Source organism: Haliotis cracherodii, unplaced genomic scaffold (assembly GCF_022045235.1).
Source record: "Haliotis cracherodii isolate W230 unplaced genomic scaffold, xgHalCrac1.p SCAF_20, whole genome shotgun sequence".
NCBI lineage: Eukaryota > Metazoa > Mollusca > Gastropoda > Lepetellida > Haliotidae > Haliotis > Haliotis cracherodii.
The window spans coordinates 7,210,022-7,235,374 of record NW_027266276.1 but is presented as its reverse complement, the minus strand read 5'-3'; the positions used below and the strand labels follow the sequence as shown (position 1 = coordinate 7,235,374).

The 25,353-nt window shown below is 41.8% G+C and overlaps 2 protein-coding genes across 2 annotated transcripts in view; one reads left to right on the top strand and one right to left on the bottom strand.

Moving 5' to 3' along the window:
- Positions 1-5,220: 5,220 nt before the first annotated feature.
- LOC139470468 (octapeptide-repeat protein T2-like) lies at positions 5,221-6,000 on the top strand. The gene has a single exon (XM_071252877.1). The coding sequence runs from the start codon at positions 5,221-5,223 to the stop codon at positions 5,998-6,000; it is 780 nt and encodes a 259-aa protein (XP_071108978.1).
- A 2,981-nt stretch (positions 6,001-8,981) lies between these two features.
- The window catches only part of LOC139470467 (tetra-peptide repeat homeobox protein 1-like), a 41,393-nt gene continuing 25,021 nt past the window's right edge, over positions 8,982-25,353 (bottom strand). The window contains exons 2-3 of the mRNA XM_071252876.1: positions 11,265-11,421; positions 8,982-9,071 (exon numbers count right to left, since the gene is read on the bottom strand). Of these exons, the coding sequence (XP_071108977.1) occupies positions 8,982-9,071; positions 11,265-11,421 (247 nt within the window). The remainder of the gene's footprint in view (positions 9,072-11,264; positions 11,422-25,353) is intronic.

The following is a 25,353-nucleotide window of genomic DNA, read 5'->3' as shown; positions in this document are numbered from 1 at the left end:
GGTTTAAATCCCGGTTCGCCCTGATTATGTTCCTAAGTTTGTCAGCACCATACCCTTGCTCGTGGGTTTCGCCGAAGTGGTAAACGTCTGAGACCTGCATCGCTTCGGGCTTTCCTTATCACACGGCGTGATATACTGGAATACTGTTAAAAGTACATTGTGTGCTTCACTCATTCTGCATTAACGGGCGCCTCGCTCGGCCTGTGTGTCCGCCATTCTTACACATGATTGGTAACGGGGCTCACTCACTCACTCACTCACAATCCAAAATCCCACTCACTCACAAACCAAAATCTCACTCACTCACTCATTCACTCTCACTCACTCACTCACTCACTCACTCACTCACGACCTCACTCACAACCTCTATCACAACCTCACTCACTCACTCACTCACGACCTCACTCAGAACCTCACTCACAACCTCACTCACTCACTCACGACCTCACTCACGACCTCACGACCTCACTCACGACCTCACTCACAACCTCACTCACGACCTCACTCACTCACGAACTCACTCACGACCTCACTCACGACCTCACTCACGACCTCACTCACGACCTCACGAACTCACGAACTCACTCACGACCTCACTCACGACCTCACTCACGACCTCACTCACGACCTCACTCACACACGACCTCACGAACGAACTCACTCACGAACTCAATCACTAACGACCTCACTCACTCACGACCTCACTCAAGAACTCACGACCCGTGAAGATCCGGGTAACATAGTCTTCAGCAACCCATGCTTGCCGTAAAAGGCGACTATGCTTGTCATAAGAGGCGACTAACGGGATCGGGTGGTCAGGCTCGCTGGCTTGGTTGATGCATGACATCGCATCCCAGTTGCATAGATCGATGCTCATGACGTCAATCACTGATGGATTGTCTGGTCCAGATTTGATATTTTGCGGACCTCTCTCTCAAATATTTGGACTATTGCTGAGTACGGCGTAAAACATCAAACACATATACACACACAAATTATGAAAGAACAATTTCACGAAAAGCGTGCTTCGTACCGAATGCTAACGAATGTAGAATATGTGGAATTAACGATACATATAGTTATTACATCAAGACTAATGGTAAACGAGGTTTAGCTACGAACACCAGCCAATTACACCAGATCACGCGAGATCCCGTTCTCACCTGTCCCTTCTCCTCAAGGGAGACAATTTGCAGGATATTAGTGTCGTAGAGCCAGACTGGATGAAATGTCAATTAAATTGATATCCGAGTTGTATTATGTGTATGCCTGTAAGGACACTCTGAGACCTGCAGACAGAGACGGTTCCTGTGCAACCGATCCATTCTCCCCTTTGTGAAGCCACAAGGGTATTCCACTCCCTCGTACGTTTTGATACATTATTCCGACTGTTGATATCTTCCTGTGTAAGGTATAATTACCTTTCCTTCGTGTGGTATTTTCTGCACACGGACATTAAACATCCACGTTCGTTTCAGGAAATGATTCCGACTTTTAACTTATTCATCTGCAAGGTATTCAGGATCCCAGTTCGTTTTGGAATATGCATCCGGCTTTTTGTATATTCCCCTTCAAGGTATTTCAGATCCCCACTCGTTTTCCGTTATCTCTGTTCGTTTCAGGATATGATTTCGACGTTTCAATTACTCCTATTCAAGATACCTTTTATACCGTTTGCGTACTCTTTCTGTGACATTTCCCCGTCATGTATGCTCTCATGCACAATGTTAGACTACAACCCCTGTTCGTTTCAGGATATGATTCCGACTTTATTTTGTCTATTGCCATGGTCACATAAGATATAGGTTTTTGTGATGGAAAACCATTTGAAGTGAAATGTGCAATCGATGTGAAATGTAGAATTATTGATTATGGGGCCTCCAAGTTGTAGTGTGATGTCAAAGTGGTTTTGTGTTTGTGCATTGGCAAGGAAACATTAGGGTTTATGATTCATAGTATGCATAACTCGATACAAGGGATTTTACCTGTGACAGGATTTTTTTTAAAGGCAGTCATCGAGCGGTCATTCCAGGCGCTGCTTACCACACGAGTCTTTCATTGTCGTGCTAATTTTACTGTGACGTCTTTCATTCCACTTTTTGTAGTTATAACATTGTTGCCGTGTGCAGAAACGAATTCCATTGCACCTTTAGCTCGCAATCTCATTCAAATCAGATTTTAGTTCTCGCTATCGCTAAACAAAGATCTGAGGACGTCCCATTAGGGGTCACGTCAGAATTGCCTTTCATCCAACCAATCAGAGCGTGGCTTACCAGATCATGAACGTGGCAGTCGGAATGTGTTTTCTTATCGTGCAACCAAGAAATATTTAACACGGGGTATTCCGAACGACAGTTACGGGTTTTATGATTATATCCATACAATCTAGGCCATCTATAAGCCATTCCAGAATGTTCTTCTTATCAGTTTTAATTTTCTTAATCGAGAATACGTCAAAATAACTTTCGAAGCGTAGTCGTCAGTTTGAAACTAGTGTCGTAAAGCTAGAGAAAGCTGCCTTCTGATTGGTTAATGTCAATTTCTTGTCAGTCATTTCATTAGTCGGCCAAAATTAGCGAAAGGTCGTTCTGACGTGACCCGTAATGGGATGTCCTCAGATCGCTGTTTAGCCGTAGCGAGAACTAAGATCTGATTTTAATGAGATTGCTTTAGGTCGACAGCTTCCTTTAATTGGGTGCAGTTTTATCGGGGGAACATTGGTGGGCAGGACGTATAATTTGTTTGTTGGTGAGTGAGTAAGGTTTTACGCCGTTTTTAGAAATATTCAAGCAATATCACGGCGGGGGACACCAGAAATGGGCTTCACATGTGTACCCATGTAGGAAATCGATCTCTGTCTTCGGCGTGACAAGCGAACGCTTTAACCATTAGGCTACGCCAACTACCGCTACTGTTCAAACACATAAAGTGCCATAATTTGCTTAAAGGCAATTAGACCGCCTCTGTGGTCTAGTGGTAGAGCGTCCGCCCGGAGAGCGGAAGGTCCGGGGTTCGATCTCCGGCCGCGTCATACCAAAATACTTTAAAAGATGGTACTTGTTGTTACCCTGCCTGGCGCTCGGCATTAGGGGCTAAAACAAGGACTTGTCGGCTCGGAGTCAGTATACTGTGTCTGAGTGGGGTATTCATGTTAAACTGCGGCATGGTATCTCAGTGAGCTAGCACTATAACTCGGCATCAGTCCAGACTAGTACAAGCAGCCACACACACACACGTGCATGCACGTCGCTATATAAGTGCAATAATCTTGGACGCGACGTTAAACCCAATTTCACCTCACCTCACTTTAAACTTGAATGGAAGGGACTGCCCAAGATACATTCGTGTGTAAGTTTACATATGAATGTAAACGTGAATATGAACTGCATAACTTTAAGACATTTATGTAGTAACGTACTCGGCAAATCCTAAAAGATATTTTGGGGGAATATTCTATTCTCACTCCACACATTATTTGTTTGTTTGTTTGTTGTTTAACTCAGTAATATTCAAGATATATGCTTATCGTAAAAGGCGACTTACGGGATCAGGTGGTCAGGCTCGCTGGCTTGGTTGATGCGTGGATCGATGTTCATGATGTCAATCACTGGATTGTCTGGTCTGGACTCGATTATTTACAGCATAGTTGCCTTTTACGGCAAGCATGGGTTGCTGAAGACCTATTCTTCCCCGGATCTTCACGGGTCTGATGTATGCAATGTCGCCCATGATCCTCGTATCAAATACATAACAATTTCTTGTTTCATTTCTAGCCACCATCACACATGGGTTATCAGGAAAGTTACAGGGAGCATGGTGATTCACTTTTCTTGTTTCACAGTTGCATCCCTTAGGGATGTCAGATCGTTGGTTCGAATCTCGATTCGATCCCCTGGTCTCTACATACTGGAAGACGTTAAAAGATGGTTCTTGTTGTTGCCCTACCTAGCGCTCGCCACCAAGGGGCCAAAACAGAGACTGGTTGGCTCGGAGTCAGTATGGTTTTTTTCTTGGTGGGGTATCCATGTGTTCAATTCCGCCGCCGCCGCCGCCGCCGCCGCCGCCGGCACGATAAAACCGTACGAGTACAAGTGGCCGCACTCACTCACTCACTCACTCACTCACACACGCACAATCATTGGTATGCAGTAATATCAGTATTCCAATATTTAAACCATGGTTCTCTATTTGTTCATTAACCTAACTGAGCTCACTCACTCACTCACTCACGCACGCACTCACTCACTCACTCACTCACTCACTCACTCACTCTCTCACTCACTCACTCACTCACTCACCCACTCACCCACTCACCCACTCACTCATTCATTGTTTTAGCAGTCAGCGTCTGGATCAGCCAAACCAGTGACAACCAAGGGACAACACCGCATTGGGAACGATTACACGTGGTCAGCTAAATCAACGACTGGCCACCCGGTCCCCATTTAGCCGACTCTTACGACAGACATGTGGTTCTGGGGACCTGTATCGACTGGATTCCCTACAGGATATGAAACGACAACATGAAACGTCGATATTGTCTTGGTGTGACTTGACGCTGACCTATTAGAATGACATTCAATATATCAGTCCTTAATAGGATTTTCATACTAATAACTGTGTGTATTTTCTTGCACCAACAGACAGCAGATGGCAGATTTAGATCGCTCTTTGTAACGCATAATATATGTTTACTCTTTAGGTTCGAGTTTCAGTGCTATTCATATAGATAATTGTCTGAGAGAAGGGAAATGAATTCACACATTGCTTCCAATATATCAACTTAAGCATTCTATTAACCTAGAAAAAACAACGTTTGTGAGAATGAAATACTAGTTTAGTTGGGTTTTTTACCGGGATTGAAAATGGAAAGATATTAAGTAAATCATTTTCATCGTCCTACGTGACGTTTTTTGATCAGCAAAGTCAAGGATTGGATCCCTTAGAGGAATAACTAAATTGGAGTGAGGATGTAAGGAGTCAAAAGAAAAAAAGCTACACACCAGAAAGCAAACGCCAGTTAAAATGGGTCAGAGGGCAAAGCAGTGGTCAGAAACAGTTGTCCAGAATGCAAAGGTCAAAAGGCAAATGACCAGAGGGGAGCATGGCTTCACAGAAGCCAGAGTTTAGAAGGCAAATACCCTGGCCAGAGGTCAGAAGGCAAATACCCACAGACAGAGGTCAGAAGGCAAATGCCAAAAGCCAGGGATCAGAAGGCAAATGCCAAGAGCCAGAGGTCAGAAGGCAAATACCCACAGCCAAAAGTCAGAAGGCGAATACCCACAGCCAGAGGTCAGAAGGCAAATACCCTGGCCAGAGGTCGGAAGGCAAATACCCTGGCCAGAGGTCAGAAGGCAAATACCCACAGCCAGAGGTCAGAAGGCAAATACCAACATACAGATGTCAGAAGGCAAATGCCAAAAGCCAGAGATCAGAAGGCAAATACTAAAAGCCAGAGGTCAGAAGGCAAATACTAAAAGCCAGAGGTCGGAAGGCAAATACCAAAAGCCAGAGGTCGGAAGGCAAATACTAAAAGCCAGAGGTCAGAAGGCAAATACTAAAAGCCAGAGGTCGGAAGGCAAATACCAAAAGCCAGAGGTCAGAAGGCAAATACTAAAAGCCAGAGGTCGGAAGGCAAATACTAAAAGCCAGAGGTCGGAAGGCAAATACCAAAAGCCAGAGGTCGGAAGGCAAATACTAAAAGCAGGAGGTAAGAAGGCAAATACCAAAAGCAGGAGGTCAGAAGGCAAATACCAAAAGCAGGAGGTCAGAAGGCAAATACCAAAAGCCAGGGGTCAGAAGGCAAATGCCAAAAGCCAGAGAACAGAAGAAAAAGGCCGGAATCCTGGGATGAGAAATGTCAGATATAAGAAGGCAAAAAGACGCCAGTGGACAGAAATGCCAAACGCATCAGTGACAGAAAAGCCAAACAGGAAAGGCCAGAGCTCAAACGAAAAAGTTGAAGGCAAATATGAAAAGCCAGAGGTCAGAATTCCGTAGCAAATTAAGAGATCAGATGTGTCAGATCAGAAAGCCCAAATTATATTCTGAAAAGCAGTTTTTGTGATACATTGCTTTTAACGACACTAAATCAGTGTTAACGACACACAATATGTGCAACAGCTTCATCACCTTTTAAATGTGTTGCCATGACAACAGTCTCACATACTTGAGATGTTCTGACTTTTAATATTTCATTCGCACCTATTTAGTCCAGTCTGATGGAAGTGAGAGTCAGATTGATGTCATATAGGTCAGATTGATTGATCAGCATTTTTTTCTAAGGATATTGATAAAGAAAAATGCCTACTTTTCTGAAAGTAGTGCAACTTCTCTTTTCTCGTGATTTCATAACACTTCTGAATGCCAGTAGACTTCGACATTTGTCAGACTGGACATATCTGTTTTTAAACGTTCATAAATGTCACAATGGTGAAAATTGAGCGCTGCAACGAATATGATGATAGATGCGTCTCGGGCTTCTGGGAATCTCTGTTGTATGTGATTGCCAAATAATGCACTTTTAAAAGTTTTGATTGTTGCTTATTGCAAGTTGGTTGCAAAATGTCAAACGGCTCTACAAGAACAGGATCGGTGCTTGTCTTTTTCAGAGTGAAACTTTAACTCTGAGACAAGTAATCATTCATTTCATATAGATAATGCCACTGCAATTGCATTTGATTGAACATTCACCATTGGTTATCTTTTTTCACAGACATTTTGGAAATGACACAAAAATCCATTACTCTTCCCCTATCACCAGTCATTGAGAGTGATCTTCCTTGTCAAGTGGATGGAGTGAGTGAGTGAGTATGGTTTTACGCCGCTTTTAGCAATATACCAGCAATATCACGGCGGGGGACAACAGAAATGGGCTTCACACATTGTCCCCATGTCGGGAATCGAGCCCAGATGTTTTTCTCTGTACGTTGCGGTGACCCTTCACTGCTGTCGAAAGCCATGCAAAAAATGTGCAAATATACATACACATGACATAAATGATTTTGACAAGAATCTATAATATTTATTAATATAGCAGACAAATGGGTGTTTATTGTAGTGTTAATGCTAAATGTTATGGCTATGTTGGATTTGTTTGTTTATTGTACAGGATGCTTTGTATTATTGTATACGTTCTCGGCTCCACAAATAAGAGCGACGTCGCTTTGAACAGTTTTCCAGTTATGTCACGGCGACGAGTCAGTTTAATGTGGGAGGAAAGCCCGAAGTGATGCAGGTCTCAGATGTTTACAAGTGTGGTGAGTACATGCATTTTGTTCTCAGTATTGTGGCCTTTCTTAGAAATAATCCAGTAATATCATCGTAGTTGGGGCATCAATCTAACAAGCGAATCCTTTAACCACAATCTACTAAATCGACCCGAGATAGATTAAAACATATGGTATATTATCACTATAATGTAAAATTAAAAACGTCAATGCCAGAGATTAACCAGTCTCGATTATCTGGGAAAACAGATTCCATTGGTGTTACGGACTAGTCAAAATGAGTAAAGACTCGCGAAGAAATCAGTAAAGACTCGCGAAGAAATCAGTAAAGACTCGCGAAGAAATCGGTAAAGGCTCGTGAAGAAATCAGTAAAGACTCGCGAAGAAATCAGTAAAGGCTCGCGAAGAAATCAGTAAAGGCTCGCGAAGAAATCAGTAAAGACTCGCGAAGAAATCAGTAAAGACTCGCGAAGAAATCAGTAAAGGCTCGCGAAGAAATCAGTAAAGGCTCGCGAAGAAATCAGTAAAGACTCGCGAAGAAATCAGTAACGACACCAAGTTGAGTTGGCGAAAAGGGTAAACATGTCCTGCTTCATCGGTAGCACGTCACTACATGGCTGAAATATTGCCGATGTGACGTTAATTCTTAACTCACTCACTCACTCATCGGTAGCACGCACCTACAACTATTCTCCAAGTAACATCAGCTACGAAAAGCCTAGTTCATAAGAATCCAAGCTATCCCCTAGCGCGTAATTTTTCTGCACATTTCAGGCAGAACGCCATTTTATGCCCATTGTAATCCTGTATTACATCCCTGCGGCCTCCGTGGACATCCAGCCCCAAGTTCCCGGCCTCGATTGTTATCTTTTGCCCACGATATTGTGTTAGTCTCATTAGTGTAGAACATTTTTTTTCATGTGTCAAGGGTATCATGAACAATGGACTCATTACAGATCTGTTTTTGCCATTCAACAAAGCAAGATCAAATTTGCTTACGTTCCGCTATTTGCTATCATTACTGCCTGAGTGATATCACCTGACCAGGAGCATTTAATCAGACTCCAGCAATCCGGATTCGGATGTTTACACATGCCAGATTTTCTTTTCACCCATGTTTGTACGAAACTGCGGCTCTTTAGGAGTATTCATCAGATTTATTTACAATTCTACTTTGCGCTGCTTTCGGGGTTATTAAATTTGAGGAATTAATGACATTTTCTTCCTCTGCTTGGAATTGGGGATTAGTTCTCATAGTGTGGGATTTGTTAATAAGCAAAGAAGGCTCGTGGAGAGGATTGGTTATAGAAATACAGAAGCAGTGGGGACGCGTGGTGAATACAGACAACGTTTGAATGTCGTAATAATTCTGGAGATCATTGGTAGCAATGAGCTATGTGTGGGTGCTGCCGGTCGGGCGGGACATGATAACCCCTTTCGCGAACACCTGATGTTATCCCTTGTTTTCAGTGGTCCATTCATATTATTTTCACAGCTCTTTTGAACGCCGTGATATAACTAGAATATTGTTAAAAGCGACGTTAAACCCAACTCACTCACACTCACTCACTTTTGCCCTTTACGCCACATGGAATTGGTTTCGGCGGATAATCTAGACTGGTTATTCCCTTGCATTGACAATTTATATATATTTCTCAGTTGTGATATTTTATAATTGAAACTGAGCTTTTAGCCAAATCTATCATTGAAACAAATCCCCGATCTCTGCCGAGTGATGTGAAAATGACATTGTCACTCTCGACATTGGTGATCAAACACTCTCCACTGGTCAAAGTTCAAGGTCACTGGCCATTGTTCAAGATCGGGGTCGATGGAGGGGAACTACATCATGGATAGAGAGTGACCCAATGGCACTTGGTAAATAGTACTTGTAAACTGCTTGACATGTTTGTTTATTCCCCAGACTTGTTTGTCATTCCGCCCTCGGGTGGCCATTATGTCAACTTGGTTCCGTCTTTGCGCAAACGGGAATAGCGAAACATAGTCTAGATACCACATCTGCTTTTGATCTGAAAGTATAGAGATCTTAAGATGATACAGCACGGGTTCATTTGCAACGCTGGTTGTACGTTAGTGTGAAATCACATTGAATTTCACGGACCAAGTTCCACTCAAGGTCGAGACATTGCAGTTAGTGTATAAATGGCAACATTGCAACCGAAGTAATTATGAACTGTTAGTTTTATGTACACCTAAACAGGAGTTACGGGACGAAGGGGTTTAAAAAAACTAAAACAATATTACCAGCACTGCCAATAGGACTTAGCATCCCTTTAAGATTCTTAATTTAGCTCCAGTGTTAAGCTCATTTGTTTTTACATGACGTGTGAGTTACGGTCGTTTGTTGTGAGTTACCATGGTTCGTTGTGTGTGACGGTTCTCAGTTGTGTGTTGCCATGGTTGGCTGTGTGTTACGGTCGTTTGGTGTGTGTTGCTATGCTTGGTTGTGTGTGCTACGGTTCTCGGTTGTGTGTGCTACGGTTCTCGGTTGTGTGTGCTACGGTTCTAGCTTGTGTGTTGCCATGGTTGGCTGTGTGTTACTGTCGTTGGTTGTGTTGCCGTGGATTGTTGTGTATGTTACGGTCGTCCGCTCTCTCCTGCCATGGCCAGGTATATGTTACGGTCGTCCACTGTGTGTTGCCATGGCCGGGTGTGTGTTACGGCCGTCCGTTGTGTGTTACCATGGATTGTTGTGCATGTTACGGTCGCCCGCAGTCTGTTGCTATGGCTTGGTGTGTGTTACGGTTTTCGGTTGTGTGTTGTCATTGCTGGTTGTGTATGTCACGGTCGTCTGTTGTGTGTTGCTATGGTCGGGTGTATGTTACGGTCGTCCGCTATGTTTTGCTATGGACGGGTGTGTGCTACGGTTCTCGGTTGTGTGTTGCCATTGCTGGTTGTGTATGTCACGGTCGTCCGTTTTGTGTTGCTATGGTCGGCTGTGTGTTACGTTGGGTCGTTGTGTGTTGCATGTTGCCATGGCCGGGTGTGTGGTACGGTTCTCCGTTGTATGTTGCTATGGTCGGATGTATGTTACGGTCATCATGGATTGCCATGTGTTGCCAAGGATTCTTGTGTGTGTGTGTGTGTTACGGTCGTCCTTTGTGTGTTACCATGGATTGTTGTGTATGATAAGGTCGCCCACAGTCTGTTGCTATGACCGGGCGTGTGTTACGGTCGTCCCTAGTGTGTTACCATGGATTGTTGTGTATGTTACGGTCGCCCGCAATCTGTTGCTATGGCCGGATGTGTGTTACGGTCGTCCCTAGTGTGTTACCATGGATTGTTGTGTATGTTACGGTCGCCCGCAATCTGTTGCTATGGCCGGATGTGTGTTACGGTCGTCCTTTGTGTGTTACCATGGATTGTTGTGTATGTTACGGTCGCCCGCAGTCTGTTGCCATGACCGGGTGTGTGTTACGGTCGTCCGTTGTATGTTACCATGGATTGTTGTGTATGTTACGGTCGCCCGCAATCTGTTGCTATGGCCGGGTGTGTGTTACGGTCGTCCGTAGTGTGTTACCATGGATTGTTGTGTATGTTACGGTCGCCCGCAGTCTGTTGCCATGACCGGGTGTGTGTTACGGTCGTCCGTTGTGTGTTACCATGGATTGTTGTGTATGATAAGGTCGTCCGCAGTCTGTTGCTATGGCCGGGTGTGTGTTACGGTCGTCCGTTGTGTTTTCCATCGTTAGGTCCAGAGGCACTTGACCAACTGTTTAATCAATTACCAGAGATATCAGTCCCGAATCCCAGGGAGGTGGTATCGCCTTGGCATTTACGTTCCTATAAAACAATCAGTGATAAAAAAAATGAAAATGTTGAGCTCGATATCATATGTCACACGTAAAGGTTATCAGACAATTAAATCAGATACATTCGCTATACCCACGCTACTTCTTATTTACTTATTCACGAAATGAGGTTATTTCGAAATAAGTCGAAATAAGTGACTTGGCCAGGCCCAAAACAATCCTTTATACTCAACACACTTTTAAATTATGTAAACGCCCTTACATACTGAAGTATGATTTTAGGTGGTATAAAATCAGCAGCAGCGGCATGCTCATCGTTGTCATCACATTCTCCGTCGTTGTCATCATCATCATCAACAGAAGCAGCATTTTCTTCATCCTCATCCTCATCCTCATCATCATCATCATCATCATCATCTCTGACGTCATCATTGTCATTATCGTTGTCATCGTCACATCATCATTGTAATCATCTTCATAATCATCACCAGCACCATTCTCATCATCGTCATCGTCATTGTCATCATAACCGACGTCACCTCTTTCATTATCGTTTTCATCGTCACCAAAAATTAATGTCGTTATCAATATCACTATTATCATCATTGTCATCGTTATTATTATCATCACCACTATCTATAAACATCTCTATTATTTCTGAGCGTCTGGAGTCTCGCCGGAATGATAACTGCGGGACTAAGTCTCGGATCTCTAAAACATCTGTCGGTCTTTGTGTTATCATTTCTCTGAGATATAACGCATCCCCATCATCTAATCCGAATTTGTCTGTGTCTTTGAAAGTATTTTCCTGCAGACTGATCCCACCACTGGTGGCAGACAGAAGATGTGTTCATTACCTGTGTTGTTTTACCGCGTTAGGGTGTCTGAACCAGACCCCACTTGGCTGCCACTCTGTTAGCATAACAAGGGCATGAGAGCTATATGTCGTGAGGTAAAGTCAACACCGATAAGCCGCTGTGGTCAGTCGTCAACGTTTTTACGAGTGGATCGGTGAATTTCTTTAAAATTCAAGCTTTAAGCTTCACCTGTATTTCATTGGGCGGACAAACCAGTGACTGAAAATATGAGCAACGAGCCACGCCCTCCGGCGTGATGACACCCAAGTGACACCCACTCGATCCATCCTCGGATTAAGCTTGGGTCCTTTGGATCTCTGATGACCTGGAATCCCACGGGGATTATACTACAGCTAACGCCACCTCAACACATGAATCAAGCGACCCGTGAAGATCCAGGGTAGAACAGGTCTTCAGCAACCCATGCTTGCCTTCAAAGGCGACTATGTTTGTCGTAAGAGGCGATTAACGGGATCGGGTGGTCAGGCTCGCTATCTTGGTTGATGTATGTCATCGTATCCCAATAGCGCGGATAGATTCTCATGATGTCAATCACTGGATTGTCTGGTCCAGACTCGATTATTTACAGACCGACGTCATATAGCTGGAATATTGCTGAGTGTGGCGTTAAACAACAAACAAACAATCTAGCATAAATCAAGCATGAAATATTGATGACTATCTCTACCCTAATTCCTAATGGGGATCAACGTTTAGTCGCTTTACGGAAACGCAACTTTGCTGTATATATGCTTATAACGAACTACGGTTATTACGAACGAACATTAGTAGTCCCTTTGGGTTCGTTATAACTGTAGTTTACTGTATGTGAATACAAAACGGCAACGCCAGAGAACATTCAACCTCGACCAACACCCGAAACAGATTCCACTGGACGCAAAAGGCGAACAACAGTCAAACACATATATGAATGGACCATCGAAAACCAGTTACGCCATGTGCTGTGCCTGTAGCCGTGGGTTGATTAACTAGTTGGCTCAATATTTCTGAAAGGGGTGAAGTGAAATTAGGTTTAACGTCGCGTCCAAGATTATTGCACTTATATAGCGACGTGCATGCACATGTGGGTGTGTGTGGCTGCTTGTACTAGTCCGGTTTGATGCCGATTTATAGTGCTAGCTCACTGAGATACCATGCCACAGTTTGACATGAATACCCCTCAGACAAAGTTTACTCCGATCCGACCAGTCCTTGTTTTAGCCCCTTAATGCCGAGCGCCAGACAGGGTATCAACAAGTACCATCTTTTAACGTCTTTTGGTATGACCCGGCCGAGGATCGAACCCGGAACTTCCGCTCTCCGGGCGGACGCTCTACCACTAGACCACGGAGGCGGTCATTTCTGAAAGAAAGCAGGGGATGACTGTATTGAGTACGTGACCTCCATGTGTACATGTCCGCTCTGGCAATCAGTACTGTCAGCAGAGATCTAGCTCCTCTCCGGTAATGAAGCTATCGCACCTGGTAGTTTTTACAATTGGGTTACAGTAAAGTTAATCTACGACCCTCTGGCTGAGCAAATTGAATTACAACGTCCCTCAACGTTTTTAAAAGCGAAACGTGTATTTCGTATCTTGTGTCACAAATGTGTGAGTTGGGTTTAACTCCGCTTTGAACAGTATTCCAGTAATACCACGGTGTGTCAGCTTGATGTTTTAGGAGTGAGTGAGTGAGTAGGGTTTAGCGCCGCTTATAACAGTATCCCAGTTATATCACGGCGTGTCAGTTTAATGTGGGAGGGACGCCCGAAGTGATACAGGTCTCAGACGTTTACCACTTCGGTGAAACCCACGAGCATGGGTATGGTGCTAACAAACCTAGAAACATAATCAGGGCGACCCGGGATTCGAACCCACAGTCATAGATTTCTGGCGTGCCCAAGGGACGCAATTCTGCACAGTGAATCGCGGCGCCTTAGACGACTTGGCCACCCATGCCCCCGTTTGTCAGTAAAATATTTGTATATTGTATGTATGTAGATTGTTTGTAGATTGTATGTACGTAGAACGTTTGTAGATTGTATGTACGTAGAATGTTTGTAGATTGTATTACGTAGAATGTTTGTAGATTGTATGTACGTAGAATGTTTGTAGATTGTATGTACGTAGAGTGTTTGTAGATTGTATGTACGTAGAATATGCGTACGTAGAGTGAGTGTACCTATAAGCACTGTACGTAAAACGCATGCTACATTGTTATCCTTACCATCATGTATGGCAGACACTGTCTTTAAAACGTTCTTGCTGCGAGATGAGAAGTTACCGAAACGGATCTAATTGTAATTCCCTCTTGGCGCACACAGTCTTTAAAAACTTCTGGCATCCGTAAAATTTAAAAAGTCAAAATTAGATTTTAGAAACCACTTTTTCAGACGGGTAGTTAACATCATGACCGATAGATGTGTTTGGCATGTATCGCCATATCTGCCTACAAATCATACTGTGGTTGGGTTGGTGCCAATATGAAGGTACCTTTAGGGTTAGAACGTAGCACTGCTGTTATGTCGTTGTCAAACCTGAAAGTCCAATATACAACGATGTCTTCATACAGGACAAAGCATCAGTGTACACACATCAGTTTACAGCGGTGTCTTCAATCATGAAACACCAGTATCAAACTACGTCTTCATATATGAAACATCCGCTTAGAATTACGTCTTCACATATGAAACCTCTGTTCACAGCGGAGTCTTCACTCACGAAACACCAGCATCAAGCTACGTCTTCACATATAAAACATCAGTTAAGAACAACGTCTTCATATATGAAACATCAGTTAAGAACTACGTCTCAACTCATGAAACATCAGTTTATTCTGACGTTTTCACTCGTGAAACATCAGTTAAGAACTACGTTTTCACATATGAAACATCAGTTTACAACGGCGTTTTCACCCATGAAACATCAGTTAAGAACTACGTTTTCACATATGAAACATCAGTTTACAACGGCGTTTTCACTCATGAAACATCAGTTAAGAACAACGTCTTCATACATGAAATATCAGTTTATTCTGACGTCTTCACTCACGAAACATCAGTTAAGATCTACGTCTTCATATATGAAACATCTGTTTATTACGACGTCTTCACTCATGAAACATCAGTTAAGAACTACGTCTTCATATATGAAAAATCAGTTTACAACGGCGTCTTCACTCATGAAACATTAGTCGACAAAATCTTCACATAAGATGACATGTTCAAAGGATATTCACATAGCATGTATCTCATGACACATCCAATAGTTCATAATCATGTCTTCACTGATATACATCTGTCAACGAGATCTTCACACATAAGAAAACATTTACAGAGGGTCTTCATTTTCATTCTGATTATCGGTGTACAAGAACAATCAACGTTCTTTTCAAACAAATTGCAAGGCATCCAAACGTGAAATATTGGCGAATTACATATTCACAAATTAAACATGAAATTAATAAAGCAGTTTTATATGTATTACTTTACTTAAAGTCAAATGCTAAGGTTAAGGTCTTTTTTAAACAAAAGATGTTAGTTAGTTAGTTACCCTGTCTGACCTCGGCATTAAGGGGCTAAAACGAGGAAACGTCAGCTCGGTTTACAGTGTCTGAGTGGGGTATTCATGTTAAACTGCGACATGGTATCTGAGTGAGCTAGCTAACATTTTCCATGTTTTCGGTTGTTTTTATACATGATTTATCACATATCTGTATGACAAATCGTGTTAATTTGCAAAAGGATACGATAACAGTAAGTGAAATATCAAAATATTTAAAAACAGACTCCATGTCCCTTATGGGCCACCGTAGCAATGGGACAAAGGACAATAAATCGGTATTCGGGACCTTTGTATTTCGGTTGACTTGACACGTTAAAAGCGTTACTGTGCATATGAACACACCAGGATTACCTGTCACAACCCCACATTCCCTATAAGCCGATTGCCTACATGGTGGATTAATTCTTTAAACATGATCATTGTTCGTATTAATGAGTGCTTGTATTCACGAAAAGCTTCTAAGTTTGCTTGACGAACAAATCTGTGATTTTCCAAAATTAATTATGTTAAAAAAAAAACCTAGATCCACCATGGCGTGAAATATGCCACTTCGTCTTCGGTTTAAGTAATTAATATTTTCGTTCGTATAGAGAAACAAAACGACAGAGGTGGAAAGACAAATTAGATTAGACTCGTATTAAGCAGGAATAAATGTTTTTCAAAGCACATCGGTCTTAATTGTGCTTGAGACGAAGAATTCACAGTTAGAAAATCGAAATCGATTCAGGGAGGCTGCGCGTTAAATTTCTGATTAGGTGTCTGTGAGTAAAGTTTACAATTTCCCCCAGAGAGTTGATAACTTTGTGAGTAGATTATAAAATTGATTATCCACGAAAACAATAAAACGTAAAACCGAAGGCAGGTAGGGTTGTTTATTTTGTTGTTTAAATTACTCTGTGTTTTTTTATTGTCGATATTTATTTGGAATGTTAAAAGGATAATTGAGCTGTGGTGCGAGTGTATTTGAGGATATCAAGTGATCGAGTGAGTGAGTATTGATTTACGCCGCATAAGGTGAGGTGAGGTGAAAATAGGTTTAACGTCGCGTCCAAGATTATTGCACTTATATAGCGACGTGCATGCACGTGTGTGTGCAATGCAGGAGCTCCTCTACGTAATCCAAAACAGGAAAAAGGGCACAGCCCCAGGATTAGACCTAACTTCTTACCAAATAATTAAGAAACTCCCCCTAAAATTACTCCAGGCACTACTCAAACTATACAATCTCATCTACCTAATCGGACAGGTTCCTACTCCCTGGAAACAGGCCCTAGTCATACCAATCCCTAAACCTAATAAACCAGCTAATCAAGCTAACTCATTTAGACCAATATCCCTAACTTCAAACTTATGTAAAGTAATGGAATCAATGGCTAAAAATAGATTACAACATTACTTAACCCAAAAAAACATCATAAACCCAGATCAAAGCGGTTTCAAAGCCGCTCAACCCTAGATAACCTCGCCCGACTAGAGCACGATATTAAGAAAGGACAACTAAATAAACAATATATCACAGGCATCTTCTTAGACTTCTCTAAAGCTTTCGACATGGTATGGCACGCGGGCTAATACAAAAACTTCAAAAAATAGGACTCAAACGTCAGATAATAAACTACATCCAGGACTTCCTAAACAATCGTAAAATAACCGTGGGTATAGACCTAACACTATCGGACCAATGTCCCCTAGAAAATGGTACTCCCCAGGGCAGTATCCTCAGCCCCACCCTCTTCAATATAATGATAAACGATCTATTCGAGGGCCTATCCCCTAAAGTAAACACATCGAAATTCGTGGATGATGGAGTCCTCTGGATCCGCACTAAAAGCATTAAAATAGCCCAAAATTTACTCCAAAAATCTCTTAATAAAATACAACAATGGCTGACAAATGGGGCTTCTCCCTTCAAACATAAAAACATGAAACCCGCCTCCCCAATCCTTCAGCTAAACAACAAAAAATCATATTTCAAAAACAAACCAAATTCTTAGGACTTATTTTCGATGAACATCTCACCTGGGATGCTCACATCCAAAACCTAAAAACTAAATGCAGTAAAGACCTAAACACCCTAAGATGCCTAACTGGCTCTAACTGGGGAGCCTCCAAAGATACCCTCCTCTCTCTCTACATATCACTACTTAGATCAAAACTAGACTACGGCTGCGCCATATACAACACCCTAAACAACTCTCTATCTAAAAAACTTGACTCAATACAATACCAGGCCCTCAAACTAATTACACGCACCCAACATGGCACCTCCTACACTTCACTTCAGGCCTTAACAGGAGAAATGCCACTAAGTCTACGCAGGGAACAGCTAATTATATAAGCTTAAATTTCTGGGCCGCGTCCCAATCAAACCCTCTCATCCCAAACTTAATAAACCAAAATATCAGCCCCGAAAACCAAGCTCTAGCTCGTAAACACCCCTTACTTACCCCAATATCCCAAAGAATAACAAACTACCTCAATGAACACCAAATTAAAAATCTTAAACAAAACTGCAAACAATCAAATATCTTCACCCCTAAACTTAAAATACCCAAAATAGACACGACACTAGCTAACCAAATAAATAAACAAACCGGCCCAAACATAGCTAAAACCACCACACTAGCATACATACACGAAAATTGGCCAAATTGGTGTCACATTTACACGGGCGGATCTTCAGATCCGACCTCCAAACACACAGGTTTCGGAGTCTATACCACACAACCAACTAAAACTACACAATCCTTCCGACTCCCAAACAACCCATCAATATACACGGCAGAACTAATGGGCATGGCCTCAGCCCTCCATAATCAAGAATTAAAAAAAAAACACAAAAAATCCTAATACTTACCGACTCCCTAAGTGGACTGCAAGCCCTCCAAAACAAAAATACCCAAAACCGACCTAAATTAATAAATCAAATACTTAAAAGCTCCAACGACCTAACTAAGGCAGGCAAACAAATAACCTTCTTGTGGATACCCGCCCACGTAGGAATATACGGTAATGAAAACGCCGATAAAGCAGCTAAACTATCCCTTAAAATCCCAGAAATAAGCTTAAACTTACCAATCTCAAAATCAGAAATTAAAAGCGTAAACAAGCAAAAAATCACCATAAAATGGCATAATCTTTATCTAAACTAAAATAGCCAAATCAAAAAAGTACTCAGCAAACCACTAACCAAACCAAAAATTCTCCATCCATCCAAAAAAACTCGACAGAGTAATCACTAAACTCCAAACAGGACACACCAACCTAAATAACCATCTAAAAAAAAATAAAAAACATACTACAGGTAACTGCCCACACTGCAAACAACTAGAAACCCCAGAACACGCACTCATCCACTGCACACACTACCTAACACATCGAACCGCATTACAAACCACCCTCAATCTAAACAAGGCTCTCACTCTAGAAGCAATACTAAACCCACAAAATAAACTAGAAAACTTCAAGGCCTTAGGCGTATTCTTAATCAAAACGGAACTAATAAAACGCATCTAAAAACATTATAATATACCAAATCAAAATTACATAAACAAACAAACATCCACCATACCCAGCTCCCTTAGTTCTCCTCCCCAACCCCATCGGCATCTATTCCAAATCTCCAAATTCCAAAATTCTATATAAGCAACCCCTAAAGCCCCCTCTTGATTTCCACACACCACTTTCGCCCCTTTCGGAAACACATTAAATGGCCTGGCCGGGCCCTTGTGCTAAATACGCATCAGTCGGAAAGCGCACGTTAAATCTCCAAAGTAAGTAAGTAAGTAAGTACGTGTGTGTGTGTGTGGCTGCTTGTACTAGTCTGGACTGATGCCGATTTATAATGCAAGCTCACTGAGAAAAGATGCCGCAGTTTAACATGAATACCCCACTCAGACACAGTATACTGACTCCGAGCCGACCAGTCCTTGTTTTAGCCCCTAAATGCCGAGCGCCAGACAGGGTAACAACAAGTACCATCTTTTAACGTCTTTTGGTACGACGCGGCCGGGGATCGAACCCCGAACCTTCCGCTTTCCGGGCGGACGCTCTACCACTAGACCATGGAGGCGGTACGCCGCATAAAGCAACATTTCATCGATGTAACGGCGGGGGACACCAGAAATGGGCGTCACACATTTCACCCATGTCGAGAATCGAACTCGTCCCTTTGGCGTGACGAGCGAACGCTTTAACCACCATGCTACCACACCGCCCGGGGATATAAGAATGCTTGTTCCGTGAGGTGTTAGGATTAGGGAATTTAATCATCCATTTTGTATGTGTAGTAGTGAGTGAGTGAGTAAGTAGGGTTTAACGCCGCTTTTAACAGTATTCCAGTTATATGGCGGCGTGTCAGCTTTGTGTGGGAGGAAAGCCCGAAGTGATGCAGGTCTCAGACGTTTAACCACTTTTTTGAAACCCACGAGCACGGGTATGGTGCTGACAAACCTAGAAACATAATCGGGGCGAACCGAGATTCGAAACCACAATCATAGGTTTCTGGAGTGCCCAAGGGACGCAGCTCTGCACAGCGAATCGCGGCGCCTTAGACGACTTGACCACCCATGCCCCCGTTTGTGTACTAATATTTGGGCAGGGTTGAATGAAAAAATACACAGTCACTCGAACCATACAAACCATATATTACGTGTTTGTAACTGTTTCTTTTAGGGTCGAATCCCATACTTGTCGTTGTGTGGACTTTGGTGTGTCTGCACAAAATCTGTTCTCGTCGGTTCAGTAGTAAATTGCTTTCCCCGTGAAACTGGTGGACATTGCCAGTGGTAATTGCGTTTGTACACAACATCAAAGCGCTAGACAGCATGTACAATTAAGATTTTAAATTTGTTGGATTTTATTTGTTTTAAATCGATGAAAAGTTAATGAGATCCGTCCTGATCTCCCTACTAAACACAACAACCGATAGATCTTAAAGGCAATCAACGTGCGCTCATTCGAATAAATGAAAGCAACAAAACACTTTCCATACGCATAAGAAATATCTGCCGAAAGTAGAGTCGATTGTACAATTCCGACTATATCACAAGCATGTGTTTATAAATCACTAAGGATGATACCAGGTGTTCGCGAAAAGGTGAGCGTATCCTGCCCAATCGGTGGTACCCGTCACAAACACATGCAAAGGCTAGTCAATTGCTCACCCTAAAAACACGGGAATATAATTGCCTTCAGAGTATCAAGAATTTGATTTGGAACTTTCTCTTTTGTTGTCTTGTATTGTGTTTTTCCAAATTGATGTTTGGCGTTTTGAAATTGATTGCCCCGAGGAACGTAATTTTAAGCAAAGTTCTATCCAGGATATATATTTCCTTGTTTCATTTTGTTTTATTTAGAACCGGTTTTTCTTTTGGTTATTTTGCTTATTACCCTTTATGGTTCATTGTCTCTTAAAACTGTATGGAGTTCCTCCAGTGTTCGAGCAGCAGCATACACACAACAGTTAGTGTCATGCAATGAACAGTCCGCATTAAGAGAGACAGAAACAATGCCATTTAATTCATCAAGTTCATTCTGTGGAAATGGTTAAACTGTTTAATTAGCCTCCGTTTCTCAGTTAGCTCACCTGACTCACCTGTGCAGCTTCAGTCGCCGGAGCTGGTCACGTATATTCTGCTCTGTCAGGTGTGCATACATTGGCAAGGCTTGGTCCCAATGCTGCTTCAGTAAGCTGCCATTCATTCGTGGTATTCCTGGCCATCCTGTTGCTTTCGCTCACTCAAGAAGTGTGGACTAAAGTTGGTACGTCCAAGATATCCTTGAATGGGTTCTGTGCCTCCCTCTTGGGTAAGTCCCATCGCCTGTTTGGTTGGTTTGTAAGAGCGGAGGGAGGCTAACAGAGCTGCGGAGTTGAACGATGGCTTTCTTCTTGGTAGTCTGTAACCCACTTCTAAACCAGCTTCGGTGGGTTAGCTCTAACTGGGTGATGTACGTTTATTTCAGGGGAATAAATCCTCCCTATCAAGGCCCACCATGGAGACGCATACACCATCAGGCCCCTTACTTAGTGTTAGTATTAGTATTAGTAGTATTTTTGTATTATTAAAAAATATCCAATTATAACATGAGGCAATAATACATTATTTGCCTCTTTAAAAGAACAAAAACAGAAAATAGACTGTCCTCCAAACCAGATACTTCAAATGTAAACATCCAAAGGAAAAACCAGATACGTTCAAGAAGTAAGTTTCTGACAAAAAGGACCCAGAGAGTTCAGAACGATTTGTCTCAATAACAGACCATTTGATTTAAGATTGCCTCCTATTTCTTTTTTATGCATCAACTCACAGTGTGCGTGAAGCTAACATATTGCAGAAAATGACGCTAACACCTCCCTTGTACCAACGCAGCGCACCAAAGATTCAGATAAAGCATAATTTACAAAACAATTTTCTCCTGAATGATGAATGCCTCCTTCACCTAATGCCCGACTGATCATGGATACGGACAAATGTAGCCAGTAACCATGCATTAACAAAGAAATTATATCCGGGACTTTATGTCATTAATGTTTCTTTACAAAAGGATACAAAATTGGCATTCGGTACAGACGTATTACAGTCAAAGAGAATTTCTAAGCTTTCCTGGCGTTAAGCAGTCAAAGAGTTCCGGCTGTTAATGCCGTTTCACCTCTTTTCACACCCGAGTGCGCAATAATCGTGTTTCAGCTATTACCGATAAAGGCATATTTCTAATCAAGCAGTCAGTCGAGAACAAGGTACTACTCTGGTGGTGCTTTAACACACTAATAACTAGTGTATGTTTTGTTAATCACGAGACTATCAATGTCACCGTGACCATATCACGTTGTTGGAATCTTGGTTTGGTTCAACGAGTGTATACATCTCATGTGAAGACCAGCACAGCTCGATAACCAACGACACAGCCGTTAACGTAGAATGGTTAATTATTGAACCTTAATTTAACTTTTAAATTACCCTCAAAAGAACATATTAAAAAGAGTTGTTTCAATGAGAGACATAATGAATGCTGGCCTTCTACTACATTTGGCGATCAATGAAAAGAATATTTAAAACGGGTTTTGTGAAGAATAGAATTGAAATGTCACACTTAAAAGAGCGCAAGAAACGATAGTGGTAATTAAAGATAGATTTTTTCATTTGCACACCATGCATATTCAGTTAAGAGAACGCACCGAGCAATTCAAGACTTCATCCCAAGATCAGGACGCTTCATCATACAAACCATCAACTTTAAGGGTAGTCGATATATTGTCATACATAATCATTTCGTTTATGTTAACTTTTTCAATTCATAACACGGTTACATGAAGTGTTCGGTCCAAAAGCTTCAACATACAGCAACATGAATACAACGAACATCTAAAACAAACAGTTTGGAATGTCTTACTCGTGTAGACATGTACGTGAAGGCAGGGTAGTGTTCTGAAACTCAAACATGCAAATACAAGCTTTCATCGAAATGTCGGTACGCTCAAATCAAGAACTACTTTGAATCTCCCTTATAAAGGGCTTTGTGAAAAAAGAAGTCTGAAATAGAGTTTTCAACGAAATGTCTGTATTCACAACTTAGAACACAAACGTTTGAACTCTCCACAAAATGTCTGTATGCACAAACCGAGTACATGTAGATTGATACACTCAAATAAATGTCTGTATGCTCAAATCAAGAACATGCAAATTAAGGCTCTTGAAAAAATATCTGTATGCATAAACTAGTCACACACAAATTAGAATGCTCAACAAAATGCCTGTATGCACAAACAAAACAATTGAAGCTCCAAATAAATGTGTGTGTTTTCAAACCAAAGACATGTACATTGAGGCTCCTGAAGAAATGTTCTTATTCATCAGTTAAAGACACAGAACTCTCACTAACATGCCCGTATGCACAAACCGAGTACATGCAAAGTGAAGCTCACAATGAAAAAGATGGATGCAATGTGTGGGATAGAATAGAAGTTACAGAAAGACAGGTAAACTCTTTAACCTCTGAGCTACCCGATATACCCAATACACATAAGGCAGCGGATCTAGAGAATATGTCCTTCATACAATTAAACAGTATTATTTCTCATAACCCTTGGAAATAACTCCTCCAGTCAGAACAAAATAAAACCAAATGTTACAACTAAGGTTGAGAGGATACAGATCACTGTTACCACTCAAAACAAACAGTCCACTGTCAGGATGTCCAAACCAACCATACGTATATCACAGCACACGAACTAAACAAAACTCAAGTCCATTACCTGACTAACGAACATGCCTTCTTAAACGACAAAACATTCCCATTCCGTAAATCCACAGTTGCTGCTGAACCAAAAGCAAACATGGATTGTCAGGACAAACAGTTGGTCATGTATTCCAGATCATGTACAACTGCTCCTATCAATGTACGCTAATTCTCATGTCAATACATTCCCATCAATGAATTCCTCGCCATTGTGCATACACCAGGTCGGTCGTTCTTTAATTACATGTCATTAGTTCTTTTCGAAGACTCCCCATGCTAATATTTACTGTCTGCTCAACGATAAAAGACATGCGCATCAATACGGGAAGTGGAAAGTGTCAGCAAGAAGTACGACTCCCGTATTCGGTTTTGACTATACGATCAATCTCTCAAGATTTATTGACATTTAAGCGTACGGCGAAGCGGCATGAGCGTTCATATCTCTCTCCTAGTTTCGAAGTCCAAAATGCTACTGTATAGTTTGGTAAGTAATTTTGAATCTCCTGTTCATGACTGGGAATTGCACAAAAGAATTTCACGGACTTGAGGTAAAGGGGAAACGTAGACTGTTTTCAAGCAGTGCTGTACGTAATAATATCCTAATTCCTTGTCTGCTTCTGTAGACACGGTCGTATATGTTTGTGTACCATATCAACAGAAGAAACAATCTAGAAACTTGTACCGAAACATCTAATTCAACAACTTAATAATATATTTGCCTTCCAAGGATCATGAAATTGCTGCATTCAAGGACATCTAAACACAACCTACGCCCAGGTTGATCTTCAATCCAGATATCTGCGGGCAGATTGCCTAGAGCTAACATATTGCAGAAAATGACGCTAACAATTCCCTTGCACTCATGCAGCGCAGCCAAGATTCAGATAAACTACAATTTACAAAACAATTTTCTCCTGAATGATGAATGCCTCCTTGACATAATGCCCGACTGATGATGGATACGGACAAATTTAGCCAGTAACCATGCATTAACAAAGAAATTATATGCGGGACTTTATGTCATTAATGTTTTTTTTTACAAAAGGATACAAAATTGGCATTCGGTACAGACGTATTACAGTCAAAGAGAATTTCTAAGCTTTCCTGGCGTTAAGCACAGTCAAAGAGTTCCGGCTGTTAATGCCGTTTCACCTCTTTTCACACCCGAGTGCGCAATAATCGTGTTTCAGCTATTACCGATAAAGGCATATTTCTAATCAAGCAGTCAGTTGAGAACAAGGTACTACCATGGTGGTGCTTTAACACTCTAATAACTAGTGTATGTTTTGTTAATCACGAGAGTATTAAGGTCAACGTGACCATATCACGTTATTGGAATCTTGGTTTGGTTCAACGAGTGTATACATCTCATGTGAAGACCAGCACAGCTCGAAACTAACGACACAGTCGTTAACGAAGAATAGTTAATTATTGAACCTTAATTTAACTTTCAAAATTACTCTCAAAAGAACATGTTGAAAGTAGTTGTTTCAATGAGAGACATAATGAATGCTGGCCTTCTACTACATTTGGCGATCAATGAAAAGAATATTTAAAACGGGTTTCGTGAAGAATAGAATTGAAATGTCACACTTAAAAGAGCGCAAGAAACGATAATGGTAATTAAAGATAGATTTTTTTCATTTGCACACCATACATATTCAGTTAAGAGAACGCACCGAGCAATTCAAGAC